General features: G+C 38.6%; 2 protein-coding genes across 8 annotated transcripts; one reads left to right on the top strand and one right to left on the bottom strand.

Moving 5' to 3' along the window:
• Positions 1-2,228: 2,228 nt before the first annotated feature.
• bcas1 (brain enriched myelin associated protein 1) lies at positions 2,229-17,542 on the bottom strand. Of its 7 annotated transcripts, XM_086277852.1 has the most exons (16): positions 17,332-17,542; positions 17,118-17,177; positions 16,828-16,912; positions 14,715-15,193; positions 9,580-9,759; positions 8,578-8,637; positions 8,264-8,299; positions 7,777-7,992; positions 7,569-7,655; positions 5,708-5,749; positions 5,504-5,569; positions 5,179-5,217; positions 4,416-4,540; positions 4,250-4,328; positions 3,671-3,889; positions 2,229-3,270 (listed from the first exon to the last, which is right to left on the bottom strand). In XM_086277852.1, exons 2-16 carry the CDS (start codon positions 17,157-17,159, stop codon positions 3,190-3,192), a joined length of 1,836 nt encoding a protein of 611 aa, XP_086133978.1. In that variant the 5' UTR covers positions 17,160-17,177; positions 17,332-17,542; the 3' UTR covers positions 2,229-3,189. The 7 variants fall into 7 exon arrangements, with proteins under 7 accessions (XP_086133978.1, XP_086133972.1, XP_086133974.1 ...); XM_086277846.1 differs by lacking the exon at positions 4,250-4,328 and having other exon boundaries at positions 4,418-4,540; positions 17,332-17,539; XM_086277848.1 differs by lacking the exons at positions 4,250-4,328; positions 7,569-7,655 and having other exon boundaries at positions 4,418-4,540; positions 17,332-17,540.
• A 1,421-nt stretch (positions 17,543-18,963) lies between these two features.
• pfdn4 (prefoldin subunit 4) lies at positions 18,964-23,427 on the top strand. Its single transcript, XM_086277071.1, has 4 exons — positions 18,964-19,052; positions 20,433-20,540; positions 21,803-21,943; positions 23,218-23,427. Exons 1-4 carry the CDS (start codon positions 19,026-19,028, stop codon positions 23,347-23,349), a joined length of 408 nt encoding a protein of 135 aa, XP_086133197.1. The 5' UTR covers positions 18,964-19,025; the 3' UTR covers positions 23,350-23,427.
• Positions 23,428-24,981: the final 1,554 nt, after the last annotated feature.

The raw sequence follows: 24,981 nt of genomic DNA, 5'->3' as shown, positions 1-24,981 counted from the left end.
CAAAAGACTAAAACAAACAAACAAAAAATGTAAAGACACAGTTGGTAGCATCCGCGTTACAAAACTTCCCTAACAGACACGCACATGCATGTGTTGTCCCCGTAAGCACTGCAGGGGGAACACATTGAGATATTTAGCTTGCTTTTTCCTTATAGGTAAAAAAAAAAAAAAATTCCATCAGTTTGTGAAGGGATCAGAACCGGTTATGACGGTTTTCTTTTTTCTTTTCATTAGTACCCAGAATAGTTTTAACCTCTCATATTCCATATTACTAGCAAGCACTGCCATGATGCACATTAGTGCTGACAGGAGGTCTCCTATCAGGCCTCTCCTCCCACTATTCCCCTGTTTCACCCCCTCTGAGCTCAGTGCATTCACACAGTCACATGCATTGTCCTAGGATGAACTGCAGCAACATGGTGGCTGAGAAAATCTGCTGCACTGTGTACAGTCCATGCATTGTTAAATCCATATGGGAACTATCTCTTTATTAATAAGTCTTTTTAGGTCATTATCGTATGTGATTGTGCAAAAAAGAAAAAGAAAAAAAGGGAGCGACTAGTCCTTGTGACGCACAATCACTTTCCCAACTGTATGGAAAAAGAGTTCCCTTAACTCTCACTCCTGGAACGCTGCGTGTAGGGGCATGCAGCTGTTATCATCGTCTTCACTGTTATTTGACAAGTCACTAAATACAGAAAAGGCTGAGCAGATTTCTAAATAACTGCACACGGAAGTTTAAAACATCTGGAACTGTTAGCAAAGGCCAAAAAGTTGCTCGTGATTTCCAGTTAAAGTGTTGTGTAAGGGCATCTTTTTAGTCACTCTTCCAATTAGTTTTAGTAATCTAAGCGAGATGTGTGAGTAGTTTTGCTTTCTCCTTCACTTCCGTCTCATTAAAACTCAGTCAGAATTCCTCACTCCCAGATTCATCAACACTATACTCTGTTTGCTAATGAAAATGAGCTCTTCACACATAAACAAAACTGCTGGCAAAGTCGTCACAGTGTATCTTAATTGAGACATTCCTCCAGGGAAAGGAGAGACAATGGAGCACATGTCTTAAGCTGTGCAAGCAGCAGTACCTCACTTTTTCTCCCTCAGTGCCGTGGCAATTACTTTGATGCACAATTTAAAATGATCACACCTATTATAGACAGTAATACAAGAATAGTGTGCCTCATTGATAACAAAGGAGCAGTGTGAGTTATGCCTTCGGGGGCTGCGACTCATCACTTAATGGTGGGTGAATAGTGGTTCTCAGACACTTCTATCTAAAACACATCCTTCCAGAGACTGCACACTACGCCATCAATCATAGAAATTACATCATAAAAGGAGAAGATGATTTGAGGTCTTCCTTTACCTGAAATATCAAATTCCTTAGATCTTATTTTACATTTTTTATCTCCAAGGTACGCCTCACAGACACTAAAATTCAGCAGTAATGTCCAACAGCCATCTGTCTGTCTAAAATAAAAAATATGACCTCTACTCTGGTTAATTTGCTTTTTCTCCAGTCAACAAACATTTATTTGTTGGCATTACAAATATATACAAGTGTGTGACAAATTAAAGGAAAAACAAACAAAAAAGGAAAACCATTTCCAAAACACACTCCCTAACTTGTTTTTTTGACCATGGCAGCGCGTTAGCCAGCTGTCTAGCATGTTAGACCACTCATTCAAATGGAAAACGATCTGTTGACTGCGAAGGCCACAGAATGCGATTTGAATTCTTGTACATACTTGTGGCTCGAGGTGCCATCTTGGGAGAGGCCACTCCCAACAGAAGCATTTAATCATAATAAAGGGTTAAGATGGCTCCCCATAATCTTATAATGATTTGCACTGTCTCTGCCCTATATAAAAATGTTGCCATGCAACCACCAGATCCTCTCACCAAAGGGGTCATTGGATCAGGTTTTTCCTTTGATTTGTCAGAGATCTTTATGAACATGAGTCAGACTTACAGTATTTGGCTTAACACCCAGATTGGGTGTAGCGGGATACGCTACACCTTTGCTGCACTCTTATATGCATAAAAATGGTTGCTATGACATTGCTCATGAATAGAGGCATCTTTTATTTATTTATTTTTTGGCCAGACTTGCCTGGTCATCTTCTTCTTTGTTTTTTAAATTGCTGGAACATCCAATTATTCTTGATAACACTCCTCATGCTTTTATAGCTTACATTAAAAATGAAAACTCTGAAGCAAAACAGGCATGTGGTATATTTATTTGCATTTATTGTCTTCAGGATAGCTCAAGTTTCACATACACACTACATAACGACAAACTACAGCGTCACATTAATTGCACATACGCCTGACACAGTTTACTTACACCGGAAAACTTTTGTTAGTTGACACGACACAAAGTGCTAAAATCAAAATAAAAGCTTCTCGGTTGTGATTTATGAGTAATGCAGAGCATACCACAAGGACACATTTGCACAAAGACACAGTTTCAATACCTCGGATGCATTTTTAAGCATTTGTTTAGTATTTACAATCAGTTCCCCAAAGATCAGTAGAGATTGTGATGTCCCATATAAGCTAAAAGATAGCTGTTCTGGCATGTACCTTTTTGTTTTAGTCCACATATAACTTGCATAGAGTTCAAAAATCTGCAAGCACACTCTGCTATATAAACTTTAATACTCCTTAGACCAGCTCCATTAAGAGCATTTCTATGACTCATATCTACGTCCTTCATGTTAACCACTGCATTACCTTAACTGCGTGAATTCTCTGGTGTGAAGTGTAAAAATAGAACCTATATGACATTGAGTTTTATCGATTTAACACAAAATAGTTGTTCAAGGCAAAGCATGGCACTATATATTGCATAAGCCCAGTATGTTAGATTGCAAAACAGAGAAAAGTCATTTTAAACGTCTGTAGAAAATGTCACATTTATGTGACAAAAAATATGTCCAAACAACCTCTGACCATTTTAAATCTCCACAAGTTCAACTCCCTGCTAACTGTTCTGTCCACTTTCCTTTATTCTTCCAAAACCTTACCTTTGCTATTGTGACTTTTAAGCAGTAACAATTAAAAAACAAAGTAATCAAAGTAACTCAGGGGATTCAAGAAGGTGATAAGAGAGAAAAAGAAGGACTGAGTACAAGTGAGAAGGAGGGAAGGAGACTGTACAGGAAAACGTAAGGGTTGCTTCTGGTCTCATTTGGCTTTCTCAGCTCCTTGAGCAGCGGTCAGTGGCTCTGTCTGGACTCCGGCGTCTGTAGAAGGACGTTTCTGAGTCTACAGTTTGCAGGGAGAAAATGGTACATTTTGTTGCAGTGTCTTTAGAAAATGCAACTCGTTCAATATCTATTTTTATTTAATTTTTGTCTTTTATAAGCTTTAATTGTTTTTTTAGTTAAACAAAAACTTTATTAATTTCTTTCACAGGCATCAAATGTATTAAATTGGACTCTGACTAAATTTGTTACATTTAAGTAACGGTAACTGTCCTATAACTAAACTGCATTTCCAGATGTGTTATATCAGTCCGCTTGGTTTTCAGTAATGTGGAGCCTACACCTTAAGTGTCTGCTGCCATCTAGTGGGGATAATACAAAAATACTTTGCACTATGCAGTGATAAGGATATTGTGCATGTTTCTAATGTTAATATCTGGGGAAAGTAATGTTCTTCTTACCAGATTTTTAAAGAATAGCTGAATGGAGTTCCTCTTTTCCAGTTTTTTGGGCACACTGGCTGCATCATCGCCAGCTTGGGAAGGCACAGAGGCTGGTTTGTTATCTGCAGCTTGCTCTGAAGACTTGGCTGCCACTTTAGGTTCCTCCTTGGCTTTCACTGCTTGAGCTGCCTCCGCTGCTGCAGGTGGGGTTGGGGTCACCTTCTTGGGCTCAGCAGCCTAAAAGTAATGAAGCATTCAATTATTTTAGTCCTTGACAGGCTTGAGATTCAGGGTTAGATTCAGTGAAGTGTATGAGCCACCGGTGTGGTGGCTCATACACTTCACTCGTTAAGTGCAGATGGACTTTGAGGTGGCACATGAAGTGGGATTAAAATGTACATCTGCTGTTAGGATACGACATCATGCGCAACATCACGAGGGACGGTGACATATGCTCAAAGATAACAGCAAATGGAGAAAAATGCTTCTGGCAAAGAAGTTGTTTAGAGCATGTTTTAATACCAGACGTAATTGATGAAATTACTCTGGTTAATAATGCATCTGTTTGCAAGAGGCAACGTATTTTCATGTATTTACCAGTCCAGTAGTTTTCCTGAGGAGCCGAGCTCCACTTGTGGAGGCTGCCTGGACTTTTGTGGTCCTGTTACTTACCATTCTGTAATTTCACCACAATTCATACCTAATGTATTTCAGAGTTGTTTCTTTTCAGAGATCTTATAAATGTTTATGGGAATAGGTTCTTACTTGGGGCTTGAAGAAAGAAAGGAATGGGGATTTTGAGGCGCTTTTCTTTTCTTCCTGAGCAGGTGGCGGCGGCTCTGGTTTTGCAGCAGCCTCCTGGGTGCCAGCTTTTGAGGAATCCACCGTCTTTAACCAAAGCAGGAAAAAGAAAAATATGTATCATGAATATTTACTAAAAAAAAAAGGGAAAAAAATCAAAGGGATGCTCATCGATTTAGGTGACAGAGTGAGAGTAGGAGCTTCCATCTGTGACATGAAAGAGGAGGTAAAGCAGTAAAAAGATATCTGTGATCAGAGTAGAGAGACAGCGTATAATCAGATCAAGATAAGAACTAGTGAGGAAGCCCACATTGTCAAGCGCAAAAGCCAAAATCTGTAAAGAGGAAGAAAGAGGAAAAAGGCAAAGCCCACCAATATTCACTTTACATTTCAAAGATGTCCACTTTTAAAGAAACAGCTAGTTAAACATTTTGGGAAAACTTTAATTCTTCAAGAAAGTAAGAAAAGAAGAGTCACATAACCCCAGATATCTGGGTTGATTGTGTCACGGTTGAACAGTGCAAGGCTGCAAGGCTGCTTCCTCATACTTGTAGTCTTTCTGCTAAAGCTCAGTCAGCCATCTTGGTACTTTGGCCTCACACATAGTGTGATTATCAATGTGACTCATATGGTTATTTTATAGCCACTCATCTCCCCTAACTATTAAAAGAAACATAAGAAAAGAAAAAAAAGCTTTCCCAGAACATTAAACACCACTAATTTACCTCAGTTTCTACCACTGGTTGTGGTACCTCTTCCTTTATCTACAGAAAAGGGAGAGTTATTTGTTATATCCTGAATTGGAAGAGCGTAAATAGTGATAGTCATTAAATCTTATATCGTACTCATTTTGTGCCATAATGGGGGTTGTTTAATCTGTACAGTTTGGGATGTGATGCGATACAATTATTTAAAAAAATGGATGAATTACAAAGAGTAAATGTGGGAAATGTTATGGTACCATATAAGTGTGGCAACATTATTGCAGAGGTGCCTGCAGAGTGAAGAAAATCAGGAATTAATATTCCTAAGCACTTCTTGCTCATTTACCTGCACTTCTACAACAGGCTCTTCCCCCACTGCTGCTGCCTCCTGAGGTTCAACCTCATTTTGAATCTAAGCAAATAGAAATGAATCTTTACATACAAAAACAGCTTTGGAAGAGGGTACGTGGTGTAATCAGAGGCTCAAAAGACCATTCCACTCCCTAAAAGAGTACAAAGCCCCAAGAGTGAGAAGTTGCCTTTCATTTACCTGCACTTCTACAACAGGCGCTGGCACATCCACTGGTGTCTCCTGTAGAGCAAAACTGTTATTTTATTCTGCACAGATGCAAATTGCGATGAACATTTCAAACCCTGTAATTAACCATAAAGCATGTTTGTTATATAACTCAGGCAAGATGGTTTGTAATTATCCAGTCGTCTCCAGCAAGGCTTGTGTGCGGAAGATTCATGTTCACATCTTAATACATTAATGTAACATTCCCTGAATGCAGCTGGGAAGATTAAACAGGCTCGAGTTCACATGTAAGTTTACACCTGGCTGTACCTCTGCTCCTACAGCTGACTGTTGCACATGACTGATTGTCTGCAGGACAGCGAAATGCAAAAGGACTTCAGAACCTCAAAACAGATGAAAAGTTGTATTTATGGACTACTCACTATGTTAACATGACAATGAATGGTGACTTGTATCAACTGGTTAAGGAAGTTCAAATGCATTAGAAGAGTCAGAAAGAGCTCCACACTGTAATGTCAGCACAACCCAGAGGTGTAATTTCCAGGGGGGTTAGGGAGGTTATGACCCCCCCCCAATAATCAGACCCAGCCAATATAACTCCCCCAATAAAATTATGAATTATCTTGCATAAATAGGCTGTTGATTCTCTTTACTCATTTCCATTATTACCAGCAAAATAGTTGCATGTTTAATCATCTGGGAATTTACCCAGATTTATTTATTTATTTAGACAGAGATCTTGACCCCCCCAATGTTCAGCACATAGTTACGCCCATGGCACAGCCCCACAGCTCCTCTGGCATGAGTCCAAAGTGCAGGACAAAACCAGTTTATAGATTGTGTACTCCAAACCACTTTGATCGAATCTGGGAGAATCTTAAAATATTCATCAGGGATATTACTTGTTTTAGTTTATTTTACTAAGTAGAAGTTTGTTGTTGTTTTGTGTGTGTGTGTGTGTTGTAATCTATTTTACTCACTTATGTTTAGTTTGATTGTTGTAAATGTGATTCTTTTTCATGAAATTTTGTCTTTTTAATTATTTCAGATAGCAGTTAATTTTTTCCTCCACTTACTGTTAGCGCATGTATGTTGGAAATTTTACCCTCTTCATGTTGTTTGTCTGTTCATTTTAACTTTTTATTTATTTATTTTTTGTTTATTGCTGTCTTGGCAGCTTGTAATTCTTCAGTATGTAAATGAAAGGTGTTGGGTTGAATTGGTTGATCTGTGTTTAAATATGGGACAAAATCCAGCAAGAAAAAAGAAAAAAAAAAACATGGATGCTCAAAAATGTAACAACATAACAATTTGATCTTGTAAATTAAAGCCTTTTTTATTTTAAAATACACATGTTGTTTATTTTGGCTCTACGGAAACTAAAATTAAAAAAAGAAATCTGTTGTAGTTATGCCCTATAACACCTTCTCTGGGCAGCAGCTAAATGTAATGGCTTCTCGTTGAGCTCACAGTGATGCAAATGTGACTTAACAGTCAGTGCGGTTAAAAGAAAGGAGATGCAGTGTTGTGGGTGAGCATTTGTGGTGCTGGTGGGTGCTGATGAGCCTTGTTAGCCCTTTGTCCCTGCTTCTGCTCCTTATGCTGAAGCTATGATCTTTTATTTTTGTCTTTATGTATTATGCAAAAACGTAAGGACGACGTCATTCTTCTTATCTTATTCTCAACAAATAAGAAAACCTGATTCTCCCAAGAGAAAAGGTTTCAGCACAGGACTAATGCTACTTCACAAAACTATAGCTCCGATTAGGAAACAGTAAATTGCAAATTTCTGGTGCCTCTGGACAAATGAGCTCTTGTTCGGTTAGTAACTGATGAGCCATGGTCAGTTTGAGAATATGATCATTTACTGTACCACTGCTGCAGTCTTGCCCGGGGCTTTGGCTCCACTTGCTGAAGCGCCATTGCTTTTGGAGGTCTTGACTCCTAGCAATACCTCAAACTGACATACAGTATGTTTCACACTGTGTTCTCATTGAACATGCAGTGAGTGTCTATATGAATAGCTATTCCTTAAAATAGTGATTGGATCTTGTAATCTGCAGTTAAAGCTGTTTGTTTACCTTCTGGCGGAAAAATTTGCTCAGAGTATCTTTGGCTGATTTTCCTTTCGAGGACACAGGCTCCTTTCCAGCAGCTTTAGGTTCTTCTTTCGCAGAGGCCTTTACAGGTTTGGCAGTTGGCTCTCCTTTGATTTCCACTTTCGGTGGCTCTGGAGGTGGGGGTGGTGGGACAGACATTCCTTTGGGTGCTGCAGGCGGTTCAGATATTTGTGCAACCTATTGAAGAAAGAGAGGGGCTGTTAAAGCAATGGTTTACACAGCCCTCTTAAACTGCAAAGACATTTTTGATGTAGCAGTTTTGTCAGATATGACATCAGCAACTGTATTTCCTTCCAGTTTCACCCAATAAAAATGCATTGCTATGTAAAATGAGCAAATAAGGCATCATATCCGGAAATTAAATAAACTCACCATGTGCAGTAAATATATACATTTAACGTGAAGTGCAATGGTTATGGGAATCAAAACTTATGGGTTATATGCTCACAGTAGTGGTTGCCGCTGGTTGGGTCTCCTTCTGGGACTATTTTGCAACAGAAAAGAAAGCACTTATAAAAAAGGTTAAACTGAAGCAAACAAAGGATGCAAAAAAAAAGCTTTATGCACAAATTCTGCAAAAATAAATCACCTTTTAAAAATAAATGTTACTTTTTAAATTCAGGAACATCCTTAGTTCAAGCAACAGAAACAGAACAGATGAGGGTGTGACAGCTCATTGTATAGCTGTCTGTATTAGATAATCAGAGATATGGTTTGATAAAAGCAGCAGAGAGTGATAGGTTAAAATGAACCTCTGTTCACCTTGTCTTTAGCGGCATCGGGAGTAGCCGTTTCCTTTTTGGACGTTTTAGTAGGGGTCACCTGTGCAACAGAGGAATAAAAATGAACCGTCTTTATTTTTTGTGCCGTGATCCACATAAAAACACAAGAGAAAAAAATCGTAATCTTTAAATGTGAACTGTGTAAGCATTGTGGAGCACTATGTATGTGGCGGTTAAGCAGTGTGAAAAGCAAAATGCCAGGGGATACAGTTGATGAGACAGAAAAATAATTATTTGGATAAAACAGAAGCCTTTCATGAATGCAGACATAGGCCTTTATGGTAAGCTAACTGAGGCCCACAGAGGCCCCTGACAGAGCACATACAGTACATGCGCTGCCATTGTGACAGCCATTGTGCTCCGGAGATGGCGTAGGCCTGCCCTCGCTCTATCTTCACAAATCTCGACTTCCAACCGCACAGGCCTCCCTTGTGAGCTCACACTATGGGATGAACAATAGGCCACCACATTCCCGCATGTTCAAAGACTTGATTAGCATGGGGCTAGGGCAATGGCAACTCTTTAAAACGGCATGAATCCAAAAGACAGCATGATGAAGAGGAAATACAATAGCTGCTTGTTGCAACTTTTCCATCTGGCACTGTCATGATGGCAGATTTCGCTACGGTTACACTTAATGTCATATACAGTTATACCGCCTTCCCACATCACTACATAGAACAAAAAAAATCAAAAATACACACAAACTAATGAAACATTTTCAATGTATTACTACTTATTACTGCTAAATGATTGGAAAAATGACCACACATCTCACTTTGACTGGGGCACAACTGGAAGACGCATTAACCTCATTTTATTTATTTTTAATTTTTTTGCCTGTTTCTCTTCAGAAAAAGAAGCAGATAAAAAAAGCACATATGTTCTTTCCCTTTTCCCCCAAATAGTCTAATTTGACATGATAAACAGGAATAGCAGGAGCATAAAAAGTCACCTTAAATTGCCAAATGATGCCACTTACTAGGGTTTTGAAGAAGTTCATAACTGGATTCTCTTCTGGGTTACTCTCCTCTTTGCTTTCCACGGGCTCACTGTCTCCGTTGTCAGTTTCAGGGACGTTTTCTTCCTTGGGACTGGAGACTGGAGTCACCCTCTCTGGCTCCTTTAATGATTCAGGCTCGTGGTTTAGGTTAGCCGTCTCCTGTACACCATGACAAAAGAATTCGCCTTTGAGAATTATGTTAGAGCAGAGCGGAGCTGATATGTAAGCAGTGAGTGTCTTAATCGCAGTATTGAGATGGGAGCACAATTCCAACCATGCCTCTGCCTACTCGGGGCATTGTCAACAATCACCCTTTTATTAATGTGTGTGTCCCACCCCTCAGTCATTGATATTCAACAATGTGTGAGAGTTATTTCTCGAGAAATGTCAGGAAAACCAAATACCTAGCTATGCCCGTATGGTGTGTGTCTATAAAATATGTGAACTGAACCAATGTCAATTCATTTATACATTTTTTGCCTTTTCTTCCAGCAATCTTGATACATTATTTTGGCCCAATTTATTATCCCATTAGAAACTGTAGAGGTGGCCTATTTTGCTTTTCCATATTTTCTGTTACAAGCACCAAAATAAATGTTGCCAAAGTTTCAGTTAATGAGACCAGCAACATAGACAGGTCACACAGATCAGCTCACAGTAGCCAGACCCACTTTCTACTTACGAGGGGCAGCCAATCAGAAGAAAGAAGGTTTAAATCAGAGGAAAGAGAGCATAAACGTTTGCTCTAAGTAGCGGATGAAGTGAGGAACACGAGGGCCCTTATTTTCAGCACTATAATGATCAAAGTGTATGTATGCCTACATGCAGCCTATCTCGTCCTTAAACGAATGTGGCAGTCTGAACAAGACTTTGTATGAACCCATGCAGTGATTACTAACATATATTTGCTTTTTAAAAAGATTTATTCTAAATACCAGTTCTCTTGATTTTCATATACTGTATATAACGTTCAGTTCATCCTAGCCCTGTGAATGCATTTGCTTAATGAATGTTGCCCACACATAACTGAACAGTTACCAAAATGTACAGAATGAAGAATTACAAATAAATCTGTATCTATGTTATATATCTAAGCAGATGATAATTAGTTCTGGTAAAGCTGAAGATGTTTTTGATGACCATCAGGATTGTGTGGACCCTGTGGCAAGTACTGCTAAATTTTATGTAACCGTAAATGTATTGTGGCTGCTATTAATCATTCCTGTATTATATACAGAACAGGTAAATAGAGGGATATTTGTTTAAAATGTAAATGAAGGAACCAGCTTCAGATTAAATGACTGAATCCAGCAGTCATATATATATATATATATATATATATATATATACATATGTATGTGTGAAAGTGTAAAAAACCAAGACTTTGTGTGTAAGAAGACTAGACATGTTAGATAATCTTCACTCATTTCTTTTCACTCTCTTTATATTTATACACCACTTTGCATTTAATCATTTTTTATTCTCTTCTTTATTATCTTAATTGTCAAACTGGCTCTCTGTCAGGGAGTTTCTTTTGTCCCGTCTTCTCTCTGTAACCCCTAACCGGTCACAACAGATGGCTGCCCCTCCCTGAGCCTGGTTCTGCAGGAGGTTTCTCCTTGTTAAAAGCAAGTTTTTCCTTCCCACTTCTATCAAGTGGATGTTTCCCATAAGGGGTCGTCTCATTTGTTGGGTTTTCTCTGTACAATATAAAGCACTTTGAGTAAGTGTTGTTATTTGGCACTATACCATTAAAACTGAATTGAATTGAATAAAATCTCTAAGAACATAAAGCACAGAATGAGCACAATATGTCCCTTTAAGTATTATTTGTCATTAAACACAGTATGACTGAAATAATGAATGAATGAGAAAAGGAAACTTCAAATTAATATTTCCGTGTCTGCTTATTGATCACTGCTCATTCATAATTTATTTGTTTGTTTGAAGACTCGTGGGTGTCAATAATACGGAGGACTGGTGAAATTATCTTTCAGTCACCAGGCTTGTTGTTTTTCTCAACAGCTATAGGTGACTGAAACCTAAGAGGTAAATGTTCAATGTTTGAGCTTGTGACTGAGACGCCTTAAGGAAATTCTGTACATCACATGTTGAATCTATCCGGTTTGCACCGCCTCTCATGCGTCTCTTCAGTATCACTCTCCACCTAGAGGTGTATTTAACTTCTGGCCTGGGAGTGCATCGCCACACTTTGCCACAGGCTCATCAGATGGCAGTTTAAGAATCTTCAGAGGTGAAATGTTCATTTTCAGTTGTCTCAAGGATGAGAAATAGTGACTCATTTTTATTTGTTCTCTACTATCTTTCCCAGGCTATTTGGAGAAATAAAACAAAAACAAGGTTGGATTATCTTTTTAGGATTTAATCCCAAGGCTCACATATAAATCACACATGACAACATCTATCCTTGATCAGCATTCTCCAGGGCAGTATTCTCCTCAGTATTCTTCTTAGACTAAAACATAAGGCTCTAAATCTTCTGCGGTGTCCTTCAGTTGTTAGTTCTTCAAGTTTGTTTAAATTATTTGTAGGATTTCTGAAAAAAAAACAAACCCTAACCCTCACTGTTACCATCTTCTTTACAAAGGGCTTGGGTTCTCGTCCTGCTTCCTCTAAGATTACAAGGGTTTGTTCAGGTGTGTCATGGCTTTCATTATCTTTAGATTCTTAACCTTTTCTATGTCACTTTCTTCTACAGCTTTTTCAGAACTTGCAACCTCTACCTCTCCTTCAGTAGATAAACCTTGGACTGAAGTATTCTCCTCAACACTGTCTGCCACTGTTTAAGCTTGATCTGAAAAAGCTTGTTCTGAATGGGAAAGACGCTCTTCATGTTCTCCAGAGAGAAGCACAAAAGCTGTTGCCACAATGTCCTCTTCTTTGACGGTGCTGTTGTTATCCACTGCAGGCTCCTGAAGCGTGGTTCAAATTGTTGATTCTGTTTCTATCTCAGTTATCACATGTTCTTCAACTTCGATGTCTACTATAATAATCTCTAGAATACAATGTGGATTGACTTCAGTTGCTGGAGATTTTATAGTAGCTTCAGGCTTCTACAACATTAATTTCTTCTTTGGGACAACTACCGAACATTTCTCCAGACTCATTAGTAGTTATAAGGCTAATATTGTCTTGCTCACTTATTTGTAGCACATCTTCAGCTGTGGTGCATCATCAGGAGTGACCTCCTCATGGGCCAGATCCACCTTAACTAGATTTCCATTCTGAAAACGGACAGCGGCTTCTTTTACAGGCATGTCTTCATTTACGGCTGCGGAGTTTGGGTTCTCATGAACAACCTCAGAGATTGTTTCCGTCACTCCAGTCACAGCCTCTTTGTCTAGGGAGGTAATGTCATTTGCTTCCCCGGTCTCAGGAGTGACAGCATTAGATTCGGGTTCAGCAGTTTCAATCAGCACTACATCAGCTGACTTGTCTGCAGCTCCTTTACTGTTGTCTTCAGTAATTGCTTCACCTACTCCCAGCTCTGACGCAATTACTGCGCAGTCAGAGGCAACTGCCAAAACTGCTTCAACACAACTTGCTGCAGCTTTTGGAGTGGTGGAAGTGAACTCCTTTGCCAGAGTTTTCTCTCTCGTCTGTCCCTCTACAACAGTATCATCTTTTGAGTCAGATTTCTCAACCCTCTCTGCTCTGAACGTTGATGTTTAATCTTTTAAAGGGTCTCTAACAAGCTCCTCAGCTTTGCTAATGGCATGTTCACTCAGTGTATCCTCCACAGTTGTGGCTGTAAAGTCACCATCACCCATTTGTGTTGAAATATCTGCTTTTATGTTGCTAATTCAATTTTTTAATGTTCATTCATTTCCGTCTTGATGGTCAATGTGAGTTATAACGCCAGCTTCCGCTCCACTTGTATTAAATTATGTAAACCAACATACAACTTGTGTTTATTTCCCAGGGCACTCATGATAATTGTGTGGTTGATCACGAGTAATCAGAAAAATTAGTCATGTAGTGTAACATGCTTACATTTGTATTTATTTACTTGCTTATTTAGTTGTTTGTTTTTTGAAATAAGCGCTATTCTACATTATGTTGCCCATTGTAAACAAAGCTAAAAAAACAAAAAAAACAAAAAGGAAAAACATAGTTAAATGCATAGAATGCTTGGTGTGTTGGACTACATTACATTGCTAAAATGATTTGGAGTGTTTGGCAGGCTGACAAAATAAAATAATTTTCTTTGCACAGCTAAAAGTCGACATCAGGGAATTTTGATTATGCCAAGTGTCTTCTGGCTATCTGGTCAACTGATAATTGACAAAAACAGCACAACATAAAAAAGTGTGCCCCCCCCTTTTTAGACATTTTCAGGAAATCCCATGATAAGATCAAAACTAACAATGTGAGCGGCACATCTTTGTGCTCTCTGAATTTCCTGTCGTGGGCGTCGGCGTCAGTGCTGCAGAGGCCCACGCCCACTAATCTTTGTCAAAGACAAACAACGTGTGACATATTTATCTTGTTTTATTTATTTATTTTTTTAAAAAGGGTTATACCCTTGGGCATATGCACTCCTGCTTACTCTGTTTTAGTTAATGTTAGCTGCAGAATGATAAAATAACATAATTCAGAAACACAACACAGTGTGTGTGCTCGCTCTAATAAAGGAAGGTGTGTGGTTCCATTTTATTTTTTTTAATTAAGGGCAAGCATTGTATCTGCTATATGTATTTACATTATTGTTGTTGTTTTTCAGAATCAATGGAGGTCTATTGCACAACATGAGCATTATCATAATTTACCATAATTGATCAGTTTTTAAAACTTAGCTAAAGACTTTTCCTTTTCCCATTGCTTTTAATTGATATGGCAACATTACCATTACCTTTAAAATTCTACTATGAGTTTATTTGTGTTTTTGCATACTTTCATTGCAGTTCATACATCATAGATTCCAGTGGCCATTCATCCGTACATTAGAAAATCCTTTTGAATTGCCCTTGTGTGTAAAATGTGCTATGCAAAGTAACCTGACTTGCTCTGCTTGTCTCTTCACAGTTTTGTTGGCAAATAGAAAAAAACAACTAGACTCATCTGATGAGAATAAACATGAAAAGTGCCCTCACCTGCTGTGGCTCAGTGGGAGGAACACTTACATCCACTTGATCTTCACTCTGTGTCTCTTTTTCTTTCTCTTCAACAGTCTCAGCTTCAGCTTTAGGTTCTGTTTTCTTTTTGAACAATTTGCCAAAATGACGACGACCTCTTTCTCCTTTGCTTTTCTTGACCTCTTCCTTCTGGGTGTTGGTGTCAGGGTCTTCAGAAACGGCTTGGATTTTGGTGTCAGAGGCTTCAGAAACGGCTTGGATTTTGGTGTCAGAGGCTTCAGAAACGGCTTGGATTTTGGTGTCAGAGGCTTCAGAAACGGCTTGAATTTTGGTGTCAGAGGCTTCAGAAACGGCTTGAATTTTGGTGTCAGGAACTTCAGAAACAGCTTGGGCAATATCAGGTTGACACTCTGATTTGACGATCACATCAGTTGATTTTATGGCAGAGTTTAAAGAGTGGGCCTTGCCATTTTGGCAGACTGTAGTTTCACTTTTACCTGAAAAATAAAAAAGTGGCAAAATAAGCAAAATGCCACATACAGGAAAAACATTGAAACAAAGGACTGAAACTATTGTTAAACCCAGGCTAAATTTCTTTTTTTTTTTCAGGAAAAAAATTACTATAAAATAACAGTTGGACATATATGCTTAAAGACCAGGCAGCAACATTTTACCACTGGGTGTGTTCAGATGTTTTCAGATGTGTGGTGGTGCTTTTCCTTTCTTTCTTTCTTTCTTTCTTTCTTTGGATATTTTGCATTTTGCCAGGCTGCCATTGTAAACAACAATAAATTACTTGTCTGTTTAAATAAAGATTACATGGACTTACTATACCACCTAGTGGTACAAATTGGCATTGCATGAAAGTGCAGCCCAGCTCTAGTTCCATTTCAGTTGATATCTCTTCAACACAATATATAGAGATTTTAAACCCAAAGTCTTAACAAGTGCATCACGTCATAGCTTTAGTTAATTTGGGGAAAGTGTTTTGTTACTTTTAACTAAAGGAAACTACATTAAGCACCTTTATGGACACCGACAAACTCAACAAAGTGATCCTCAAGGCCCATAAATCTGGAAATTGTGGAGCTTGGCGAAAAATGTCAAAGTCATGTGAACTCATAGATAATGCTTCACTTTGCGTCCATGATGTGCTAGGCAGTAATAGGAGCACATTCACCAAAGGCTAATACCACAGCAATGCAACATGGAACGTCAAAGCACATCATTCCTGTTAAAATGTATCAGTTCCTCCCTGCGACATCTGGACCTGGCAACATCATTTGTTGAATCTTGTAAATACTGCACATAGTTTTTTTTTTAGCTTTGAAATATTTATTTAATATTTTGCAGCTTGAATGACACACCTTATTACACCTTAATTAAATGTCTATTACAAAGCGATTTCCTGATTCTGATTCTGGACCTTTTCTATGAACTTCCACCTTAACAAACATCCCCCTAATGAGTCAGCTTAAAAGGGTCAAAATGAACATTTCTGGGTTTTATGGAATTTATTTTTAAACATAAGTGTCATTTTGTTTAGTATTAGCCCATAGAGTGATTTTTACTTCTAGCTTAAAGAGAATTTCAACAGTTGCCATAAAATTCAGCAAAATTTCCACGAGCTAGTAAACACGGGCAAGTCAGTGTGAGAACGTTATCTCAGGAATCAACAGTCAAGAGCCATGGGAATCCCACAGTATTTTATTTTTATAGTGAAGACACAAACCACCACACCTTGACAAGTCAAATACTTGCTCCTTGTTAATTCCTGAGAAAACACCTGTGGTTTACTCAGACACCGTGCAACTGGGAGTCACTGTGTTTGCAGAGTATTAAAAGGATTAAAGGATTAATCACCACTAATAAATTTGTAAAATTAATTTGCTTTTTTTCATTGAAGGAGAACCTTAAAGTATATCAGCATAAAGCGTGATACAGTAAAACACAACAGTCTGACATTAATAAAATTCATTCTTAAGTAAGAATTTAATTTGCCAGTGTTGAGCATTGATTTGCTCATGCTTTACAGTGGCACCACCACTGTAGATCAGGCAGAACATCATCACAGATTGCTTGGATGTTATTTATCCTAAGAGAAATTAAAAATAAAATAAAACTCATGTACCATTAATCTCCAGTCCGCCAGACGTGACTTCTATAGAGATGCCATTCACGGTTCCATTCTCATGCTTTTCAGGAATTGTCCCATTCTGTGAGTAAATAACAACGTCAGCATTGTGCTTTCTAGTCTAGATGGGTTATCTTTAAAGAGAAGCAGAGTTTTTTTCACCTGTCACCTGTGCATGCTAGAGTTTTGGAAAAGTGTGCATCTTGTGACTGATGTCAACAAATATAGAAAATGGCACGTGCAACTTTTAGCCTGTAATGTCTGCCATGTAATTTGCATTGTTTTACCTTGGATAGCTCTTCTATGTTTACTGACTGCTCGTTTCCCATCTTTTTCCCAGTTAAGATCTGCAGGTTGCAATAGAATTAAATGAAATAGAAATGTCATATTGTTATGTTGTACTGATAAGCAAAGACAATCTGCAAATAATGGTTAACATCTATTAAGACTTTTGCAAAGCCATTTAAACATTTTAATACTGCTTTCAGTGAAATGTCTTACCTTGTTACTTGACTTCCTTCTTAAGGATACGGCGTGTCTGTCTGAGATGGACTTCCTCCTTTTGCCCAACTATGTATATAGACTTTTGTTAACTGGACACTTTATGTGTGTGTCAAAATGGGTGGGTCTGTTTTCAAGTTGGCAGCTGGATTTCCTCTGGAAAAAAAAGAAAGTGCGCTGTATTGGTACTTTGATCAACTCACAGTAATCTCCATGTGGCATCCTGAACATACCCTGACGAGATCATAATGAGGTGTGAATCTGTCCAAGCCTGCTGTGATAAGGCGGTCCAAACAGTTTGTTGACCAATCTGGCGGGGACCTAACAGGATGTATATTAAGGATACTGGTCTGGCAAGCATCCACACTGACAAAACCCAAAATAACTATGTTGGCACTGGTTAATTTGAAGATAACACTTTAAGCATTTTTTCTTACTGATTTAGTTTTTAAAGATGCAGTTGATTGATAAAAAATAAATCTAATCACACAGATGTGCTTTAACATACCCATTATGTTGTTTTGGTATTATGTGATAAAAAAAGAAAAGAGGTCATCAAGGCGGGTAACAAGTTAGATACTATTGTTTACCAGTGTATGTCAATATGGTATTGAAGATGAACTCATCTTTATGTTTTTTGTTTTTTTTTTGTAACTAGGCCATGATAATGCTGACAAAGGCTTTTGTTTATTGGATTTAACTTCTAGAAGTCATTTGACTCCTGGAAAATGTCAACCAAAGTATGTGAAAGCGTTTTATCACAAACAAGCATGCTTAAGAAACAAACTAAAAAAGACTATAACATGTGCACTATTTATTGACTTTATTATGGCAAGCCTTGGAATCCATGAAAACAATGGCTCGACTGTATCCTATAGACTGCATGCTGAGGTGGGAGTTGGATTCCCCTGTTTGGTGACTTCATGCAAGGCCTGCAGCTGAGGGGCCTCAAGAAAACTCTTCATGGTGCACCAACGCATAACAGCCTACTAGGTATGCTAGTGGCTCCTACAAAGTTAGATAAAGACTGCTGACTTTGAGACAGAAAAACCTGCATATTTATGATTTGTTTTTCACTCAGACTAAAATGCCAGTGATGCTTAAAACTACAGGTGGTGCATTGTAATTCGGTCTAGACAAATATGAATTTCTAGTCTTCTCCCATTACAGATGTATTCATTAAATATTTGAACTTGGGTGCAGTACTGTGTGCAAATATTTACAGAACAGCAGTTCCGGTTGGCATAATAACTTGTTTGGCGTATTGAAATGGTAAATGGCCTGTATTTGTATAGCGCTTTTCTAGTCCCTAAGGACCCCAAAGTGCTTTACACAACCAGTGTAAAGCACGATTGCACATTTATTGAGATAATTACCTACAACAGAACAAAAAAATGGCTGAATTATTTTTTAAATAAGTCAAATTTCAGCTTCTAGATGTAAATGTAAGGGAAAGCATCTTGCGACATATCTAACTATAGTTACCAGAACATGAACTCAACTAAATAAACAAATCAATCACACGAAAACTCAAAAAGAAGGGAAAGAACTAAACAAACAGTTTGAGAGAAGTAAACACATTTTTTGGCCAACTTGTGGGGGTCAAACTCCAGATCAGGCCTGCTGATAGGTGGCAGTGTCGGGATATTTATCCCGCTGAGCGACGCTGCGGGTGAACAGTCGAAGAAGCAAAGATGGCAGCGACTATGAAATCATCCGTGGTAAGCAATATTTTTAAACAAAAATCCACTTTTTTGTCTTGCATATGCGTTACTCTATCGCTGTTTTAACAGGGGATGCAGAAAGAAGGTGGCATCGTGTATGTGTGCGAGTAAGACGCCGAGCTTTCTCACGGCGGTGATATTTGAAAGCGCCGTCACACCCTCGTGTAGCTACCGTAAAGCGATATCTCCTTGGGTTAAAACACTAGCTCGACATACGTTGTAATTTTGCAGCTGTTGTTCGTGCGAGCTTAACAACTATGTGGTGAAACAATGAGCTCAATATCCAGATCAGGGCAGTGGCCGCTGCAGGTGATGGGACACCCAAGCTAGCATGCTAGCAAACAAAATAAAAATCGGCCTGTAGTTAACTGTCTAAGAAACGACAAGCTAAAGCAGTATATGTCCCCAATAAATGACCAATACCCTGCTCAGTCTCACTCAGTTTATATTTAAATGTTTCTGAGGGGCCAACAGCACAGTAGGATGACCATATCACAACAAGCCAAATGTGGAGCAAATAGTTTTCATGTGTTGGACAATGTGGGTTACGCTAATGCTAAGAGGGCAGTCTGATAAAGCTATGCGGGTTGCAGAGGATGTGACTGACGGGTACAAATCTATATGCACCTTTACAACCAATTTTCCAGCTGTTGCTTTTTATTTTTTTAATGCAATGGTCTTGGTTGGCAGTACTTGTTTAATATTTGTTCTGGTGTTTCATCTGCTGTTCCCCTCCTAATAATCTTTGTGTTGAGGAGGGATGCGCTGAATAAATTAATTTTAGCACTGGACAAATCAACCAGATTACATGTATTTGAGGTTCAAATGAAAAATGCATAGTTTATTTATTGATTCTACTCTCTCAAAAGGGAAATTGCAGTCTAGTGCCAGCAAAAACACACCACATAACTTTTATTTGTGGTAGATTTCGTTATATAGTCAGCCAAAAGCCAGACCTGTGCTGTGGTGAATTGGAGCCAATTCGAAATGTAGGACAGGAGGTGAAAAATAAAAACATTGTGCAATCCTGCATAAAGTAGGCCACTTGGTCACTCTAAATGAAACTGAATACAGCTCTTTGGTTTTATTCCTTACGCTTGATTTAAAACAATACCACCACACATTCTTTATTTATAAGGCTTGCTTTAATCTTACTAAATGCTTCTCCATTCATAAGGTGGTGGGTCTTTTTTTTGTTTTTTCAGTTAACACAGCATGTCTTTGTAATGCTTGTGATTTAATCTTTGGAAAAGTTGCTGCTGATCAATACTTATAACTCATAGCAGAATAAGTTAAATTCTGTCAGCGCATCTAGGATTGTCATGTTTAACAGGCTAAAATGAACTGCAACCTCAAGTCATTTCTCCTTGTTTGCAGGCAGTTGAAGATGTGAATGTAACGTTTGAAGACCAGCAGAAGATCAATAAATTTGCCAGGAACACGAATCGGATGACGGAGCTGAAGAATGAGATATTGGAAAAGAGGGTGAGTGTTACCGGGGCTGGGAAGACATGTTTTATAGTCTTATATCCGAGCAAGGATTTAGCGTTCAATTAAATTTACAAAAGTCAAATTACACCCAGATGTGAGTTTTTATATCTAGATAAAATTATTACATTAAATTCAAAATGACAACTGGCACTCTGATCAGGAAGATTGAACTGGGCTAATGACTGGAGGAGAAGTCTGACTATTTAGCTTTTTATTTGAATGGGCTTGTGTTTGAATTCAACACAAAGTAGACTCATTCCTTTGTCACTTGTGCACTGGTTTCACTTTCTAGCCTAGTTGCTGGAAAAGTGACTTTAATTAGTTGTCATTATGGAAGCTAAACATTGTGTTGCTGGTGAATGATTGACGAATATCCATGGAGATGTTTCTAATGATCTTACTTTAAAATTACCCCAGAACCGACTCAATCGATGTTTTCATGTCCTGGGATCTCCTCCCAGTTGGATATGCCTGAAATGCCTCTCCGAGGTGGTGTGCAGAGGGCATCCTAATCAGATGCCAGAACTGGCTCCTAATGATCAGCAGAGCAGCAGCTGTACCAAGTTCCTCCTGAGTAACTGAGCTCCTCATCCTCAATCTCTAAAGCTGAAACCAGATGCTGTTATGAGGAAGCTCATTTCTGTTGCTTGTACCTGATCTTGTTATAGGTCAGTTTAAGAACCAGTTGGCCAGGGAATTGACAGCTTCACCTTTATGCGCAGCTCTTTGTCAGATAGCTGCAGATGCTGTTAGTCCCTCCATCCTAGATCTGAAGGGTAATGCATTAATGTTGTTCTTCTTGTGAGATTTAAATCTTGCGAGATGTCTTTCAGGCATTCCAGAATAAAGGATTCATTCAGGATTTTGTAGAAACATTAGTAGATGAGTTGTTTGCCTGCAGTTGTCAAATTCCTTTTGACTTCAGTAAATCATTACAGTATTGAAGAAACGCAGAATAAACCTCAAATCCTTCACATTTGTATTCTAGAGAGAAATGTATGTGAAAAGTTTGGCTTGCACCATATTCTCAGCCCCTCATCAGCTGTGGTCAGCTGTGAGCTGCTAATTTGCTGTGTATACCCCCCCCCCCAATTCGCAACATCAAGATAATTTAACATTTACAGTTCATCCAGTTTTGTTGTTTGAATGATGCATTACACAAACCGATCTTGAACTGTGATGCTAAATGACGCCTAAACTACAGAGGTTTATTTGCAACCACCTCAAACTGACTGACTGTGAATGTCTTCGTGCAGAAAACTCTTCAGAACCTTCAGGATGCCAGTGATGACCTAATGCTGTTTGACGACAACTCTCTATTTATCCCTTATCAAATCGGCGACGTCTTTATAAATCACTCCCAGGACGAAACGCAAGAGATGCTGGAATCCGCAAAGGTAAGTGTAACGCAGACGGTTTCTCAATACCTTTTCTAAATCACTGTCTTGTGAGCTTCTTTTCAAATTTCAACGGCTTTTATCGATCACGGTTTGTTTCAAAGACATTCCTTTCTGTAAACACAAAGATTTGTCCTTGTCGTGTCATTCCTTTGTAAGTCAGCTTATCAGTACTGGAGGCCAGTGCAGTCCCAAAAAGTTGAGGGAAAAGTGAATTTTGCATGCTTTTTGCTTTCTCGAATGTGTTGTTGTGCAGAGTTGAAAATATCGTTGCATGCACAACATTCAGAACTCATCTAAACAGACTCACTGAGCACAGTTTGACAAATGTGCCTGTTGTGTAGTTTATAATTACTTTCAGAAGTGCGTGGACAAACAGTGCTAAATGCCTGTTCATTTATACCTACTGCTTACTAGCTATGAATCACAATTCATCAAAACTGTGTCATGTGTTTTGCAGATATGAATATCTTGTTTGCAAAATCTAATGTATTAATTCCAAAATCTCTTAAGACCAAGAATTTCTTCATAAATCAATAAGGATTTTGAGTCTTTTCATCACTCAGACCTGATTTAGACTTATACATTTATCTGATAATACATAATTTAAAATAAAAGCATTTGTTAATTGAGAGTATTTTTAGAAATGCTCCACTGGGTAAAGGATTTCTAGCAGTCCTGCTGTTATGTCCAAAAAGCAGTCATTGTTATCTGTGCCTGACAAGTATTCATAATTCAGTTCCCTTTCAAAAATTCCCATTTTACAAAAAGTACAAGTCTAAGTTTCAAATTTAGGTTTGAGAGCTTCCTGACGCACCTTTTGGAAAGACGTGTAGCAATGGCAGTGCTCTGTGGCTGCTACATGAGAGACGTTAACCAACAGGGACTTCAGATTAAACCTTCTCCCTTCTGTAATTTCCATTATGTCTCCATTTGTCCTTGTGTTGCTGTGACTTTATCACAATAGGACATACTGCACAGCCCTGAACTGATTGATTGAAAGGAGTCTGCTGCAAACCTTGAATGACAAATGTGTCGAAGACAGCTCAGTCATTATATCGGCAGATTATATTTTAATGTGGATTTATATCAGTCATTTTAGATGATTTCTTACCTAAAATGATCTCTTTTAGTGTTTGGAATGTGCTTTTGATGACATAAATAGAGTCATTTGGTGAAATCGGTTTGGGAAATGTCTTGTGTCTGTTGCTTGCCTGCTGTGGGGAAATTGAACTGGCTGTTCTGTAATTGGAGTTTCTGTGTTCTGTAATCAGGAAACACTGGAGCAAGAGGTCCAAGACCTTGAGAAACAAGTGTCAGCGATACAGCAAGTGTTGAGTGATCTGAAGGTGCAGCTTTATGCCAAGTTTGGTAACAACATTAACCTGGAGGCAGATGAAAGCTGAGCAGTGAAATGGACTTTGACAGTTGCCCCAGTTTGGACTTTTCCACAGACCTCCTGTATCGGCTTCACAACACCCCCCCCCCCCCCCCCCCAAAAAAAAAAAAAAAGATTTCTTACGTTTATTGGCATGAATGAAAGATGCTACCAATGTGTCTGCAGTTTTGTGTTGTCAAACATGATCACAAGGTCATCAAACAAATGTTTTGCGCAAATGAATAAATGTACTTCATTTCTAATGAATTTCAAGTGGTCGCATAATCAATTTTTTTTTCACTGAACTGATTACAAATTTGCTAGAAATTAAAATATTACAAAGCTCTTTGTTCTTTTTACAGAGTCTGAAATGCAGCAAAAGGATTTGTCATTTTTTTACTAATGTCAAAGGTAGGACAAAATGTTTGTGACACACTGGTGTACTCGTCAATCAATAATTTAGAGTACACTGATTTGTACTCTTTGCAAAGTTTTGACGTCATTCTCATCAATCATTAATTCATTCTGTCTGAGAGTTTTCGAGTTTGAAACGATAAAAAAAAGCGCGTTTTCAGCAAATGACGCTTTGCTGAGACCCGTAGTCGCAGGCTGAACGAGTGTGTGACTATAGAGGTCTCTGCTTTAATAAGTAGCCATACGGTTTAGATGCAATTTAAAACAACATGCAAGAAATCTGCCACCACATCCACAAAACACAGTTCAGTGGGGCGTCATTTTTAAAAAGGTAAAAGGAACTAGCCACTCACTAGGTAACACAGAAGTTTGATTTTTGGGTGTATGTTGAAAATGCTGATTACATTATCAGAACAAGAAGACTGCACGAGAGTGAGTGTATTTGTTGTTGGAGGAGGGGGGCGGGGGTAGTATAATCTAGTACCCAGTTCAAACTGAAATGCACTTCATTGATCTGTAACAATTCAGCAGAATTAAAAGATGAATTATGTTGTCTTTAATGTCTTTCCTCCATTTTAATCCAGCATGTACAGTGTTCTGGATGGTTGGTGGCTCTCACAAATATCAACAATGCACAAACCTCATTAAATTGTGCCCTCAAGTGTGGCCTGCGTGAGCTAATAAAATGTCTGGGATGGAAAAAAAAGAAAAGAAATGGAGAGCTTGGAGTTATAGGAGACACCTCAGGAGAATCGAGATCTCAATTAACAAGTTTCCCCTCCCTGTAGGGTTCCTGCTGAACATTCATAGCTATGATTAAGAGGAACACTGCCCACACAAGCTTGTCTTTATGCACAGCTTGTTAAACCTCAGGCTCAGAGGAACCTGCATGGAAATGACTTGAGTTATTTCCCTCATGGCCTTGTTTACTCAGTCTCTGCCCCTTCGCCCCCCGCATCTGTTCGTTTTTACCTGTCCGCTCATTCCCTCGCTTCCTCTCAAATGACGCACACGTTGATATTTATCAACCGCGCTGCTGGATTGATAGCTTTTAAAGTGGCATGATTTGGAGTGAATATTCAATCAAGGTCGGGTATAGTCTGCCAGAATCTTTAGATTCATTAGTGTTTGGACACAATTTCAATAGGATGAAGTCTGTTGTTTAATTCACCAAACACTGTCATCTTAATTCCTTTATTTGGAGGAAAATGATCTGAAGTTGTGACTTTAAATAAGGTACATATAT

This window comes from Aulonocara sp. 'chitande type north' Nkhata Bay, linkage group LG20, assembly GCF_057382095.1.
Source record: "Aulonocara sp. 'chitande type north' Nkhata Bay isolate Kocher_YH1m ecotype deep benthic linkage group LG20, A_spYH_male_GT1.1, whole genome shotgun sequence".
Taxonomy (NCBI): domain Eukaryota; kingdom Metazoa; phylum Chordata; class Actinopteri; order Cichliformes; family Cichlidae; genus Aulonocara; species Aulonocara sp. 'chitande type north' Nkhata Bay.
Note: the sequence above shows the minus strand (reverse complement) of the source record. Positions and strands in the feature narration are given on the sequence as shown.

What these genes read in the sequence shown, in the direction of transcription:
- bcas1 (XM_086277852.1), bottom strand. Translation starts at nt 17,159, where the DNA reads ATGGGAAACGAGCAGTCAGTAAACATAGAAGAGCTATCCAAG. An exon ending in TGAACTTCTTCAAAACCCTA is followed by an intron (nt 8,638 to 9,579) that starts GTAAGTGGCATC and finishes TCTGTTGCACAG; the next exon opens with GTGACCCCTACTAAAACGTC. An exon ending in AACCAGCGGCAACCACTACT is followed by an intron (nt 7,993 to 8,263) that starts GTGAGCATATAA and finishes TTTCTTCAATAG; the next exon opens with GTTGCACAAATATCTGAACC.
- pfdn4 (XM_086277071.1), top strand. Translation starts at nt 19,026, where the DNA reads ATGGCAGCGACTATGAAATCATCCGTG. An exon ending in CGACTATGAAATCATCCGTG is followed by an intron (nt 19,053 to 20,432) that starts GTAAGCAATATT and finishes CCTTGTTTGCAG; the next exon opens with GCAGTTGAAGATGTGAATGT. An exon ending in ATGAGATATTGGAAAAGAGG is followed by an intron (nt 20,541 to 21,802) that starts GTGAGTGTTACC and finishes GTCTTCGTGCAG; the next exon opens with AAAACTCTTCAGAACCTTCA.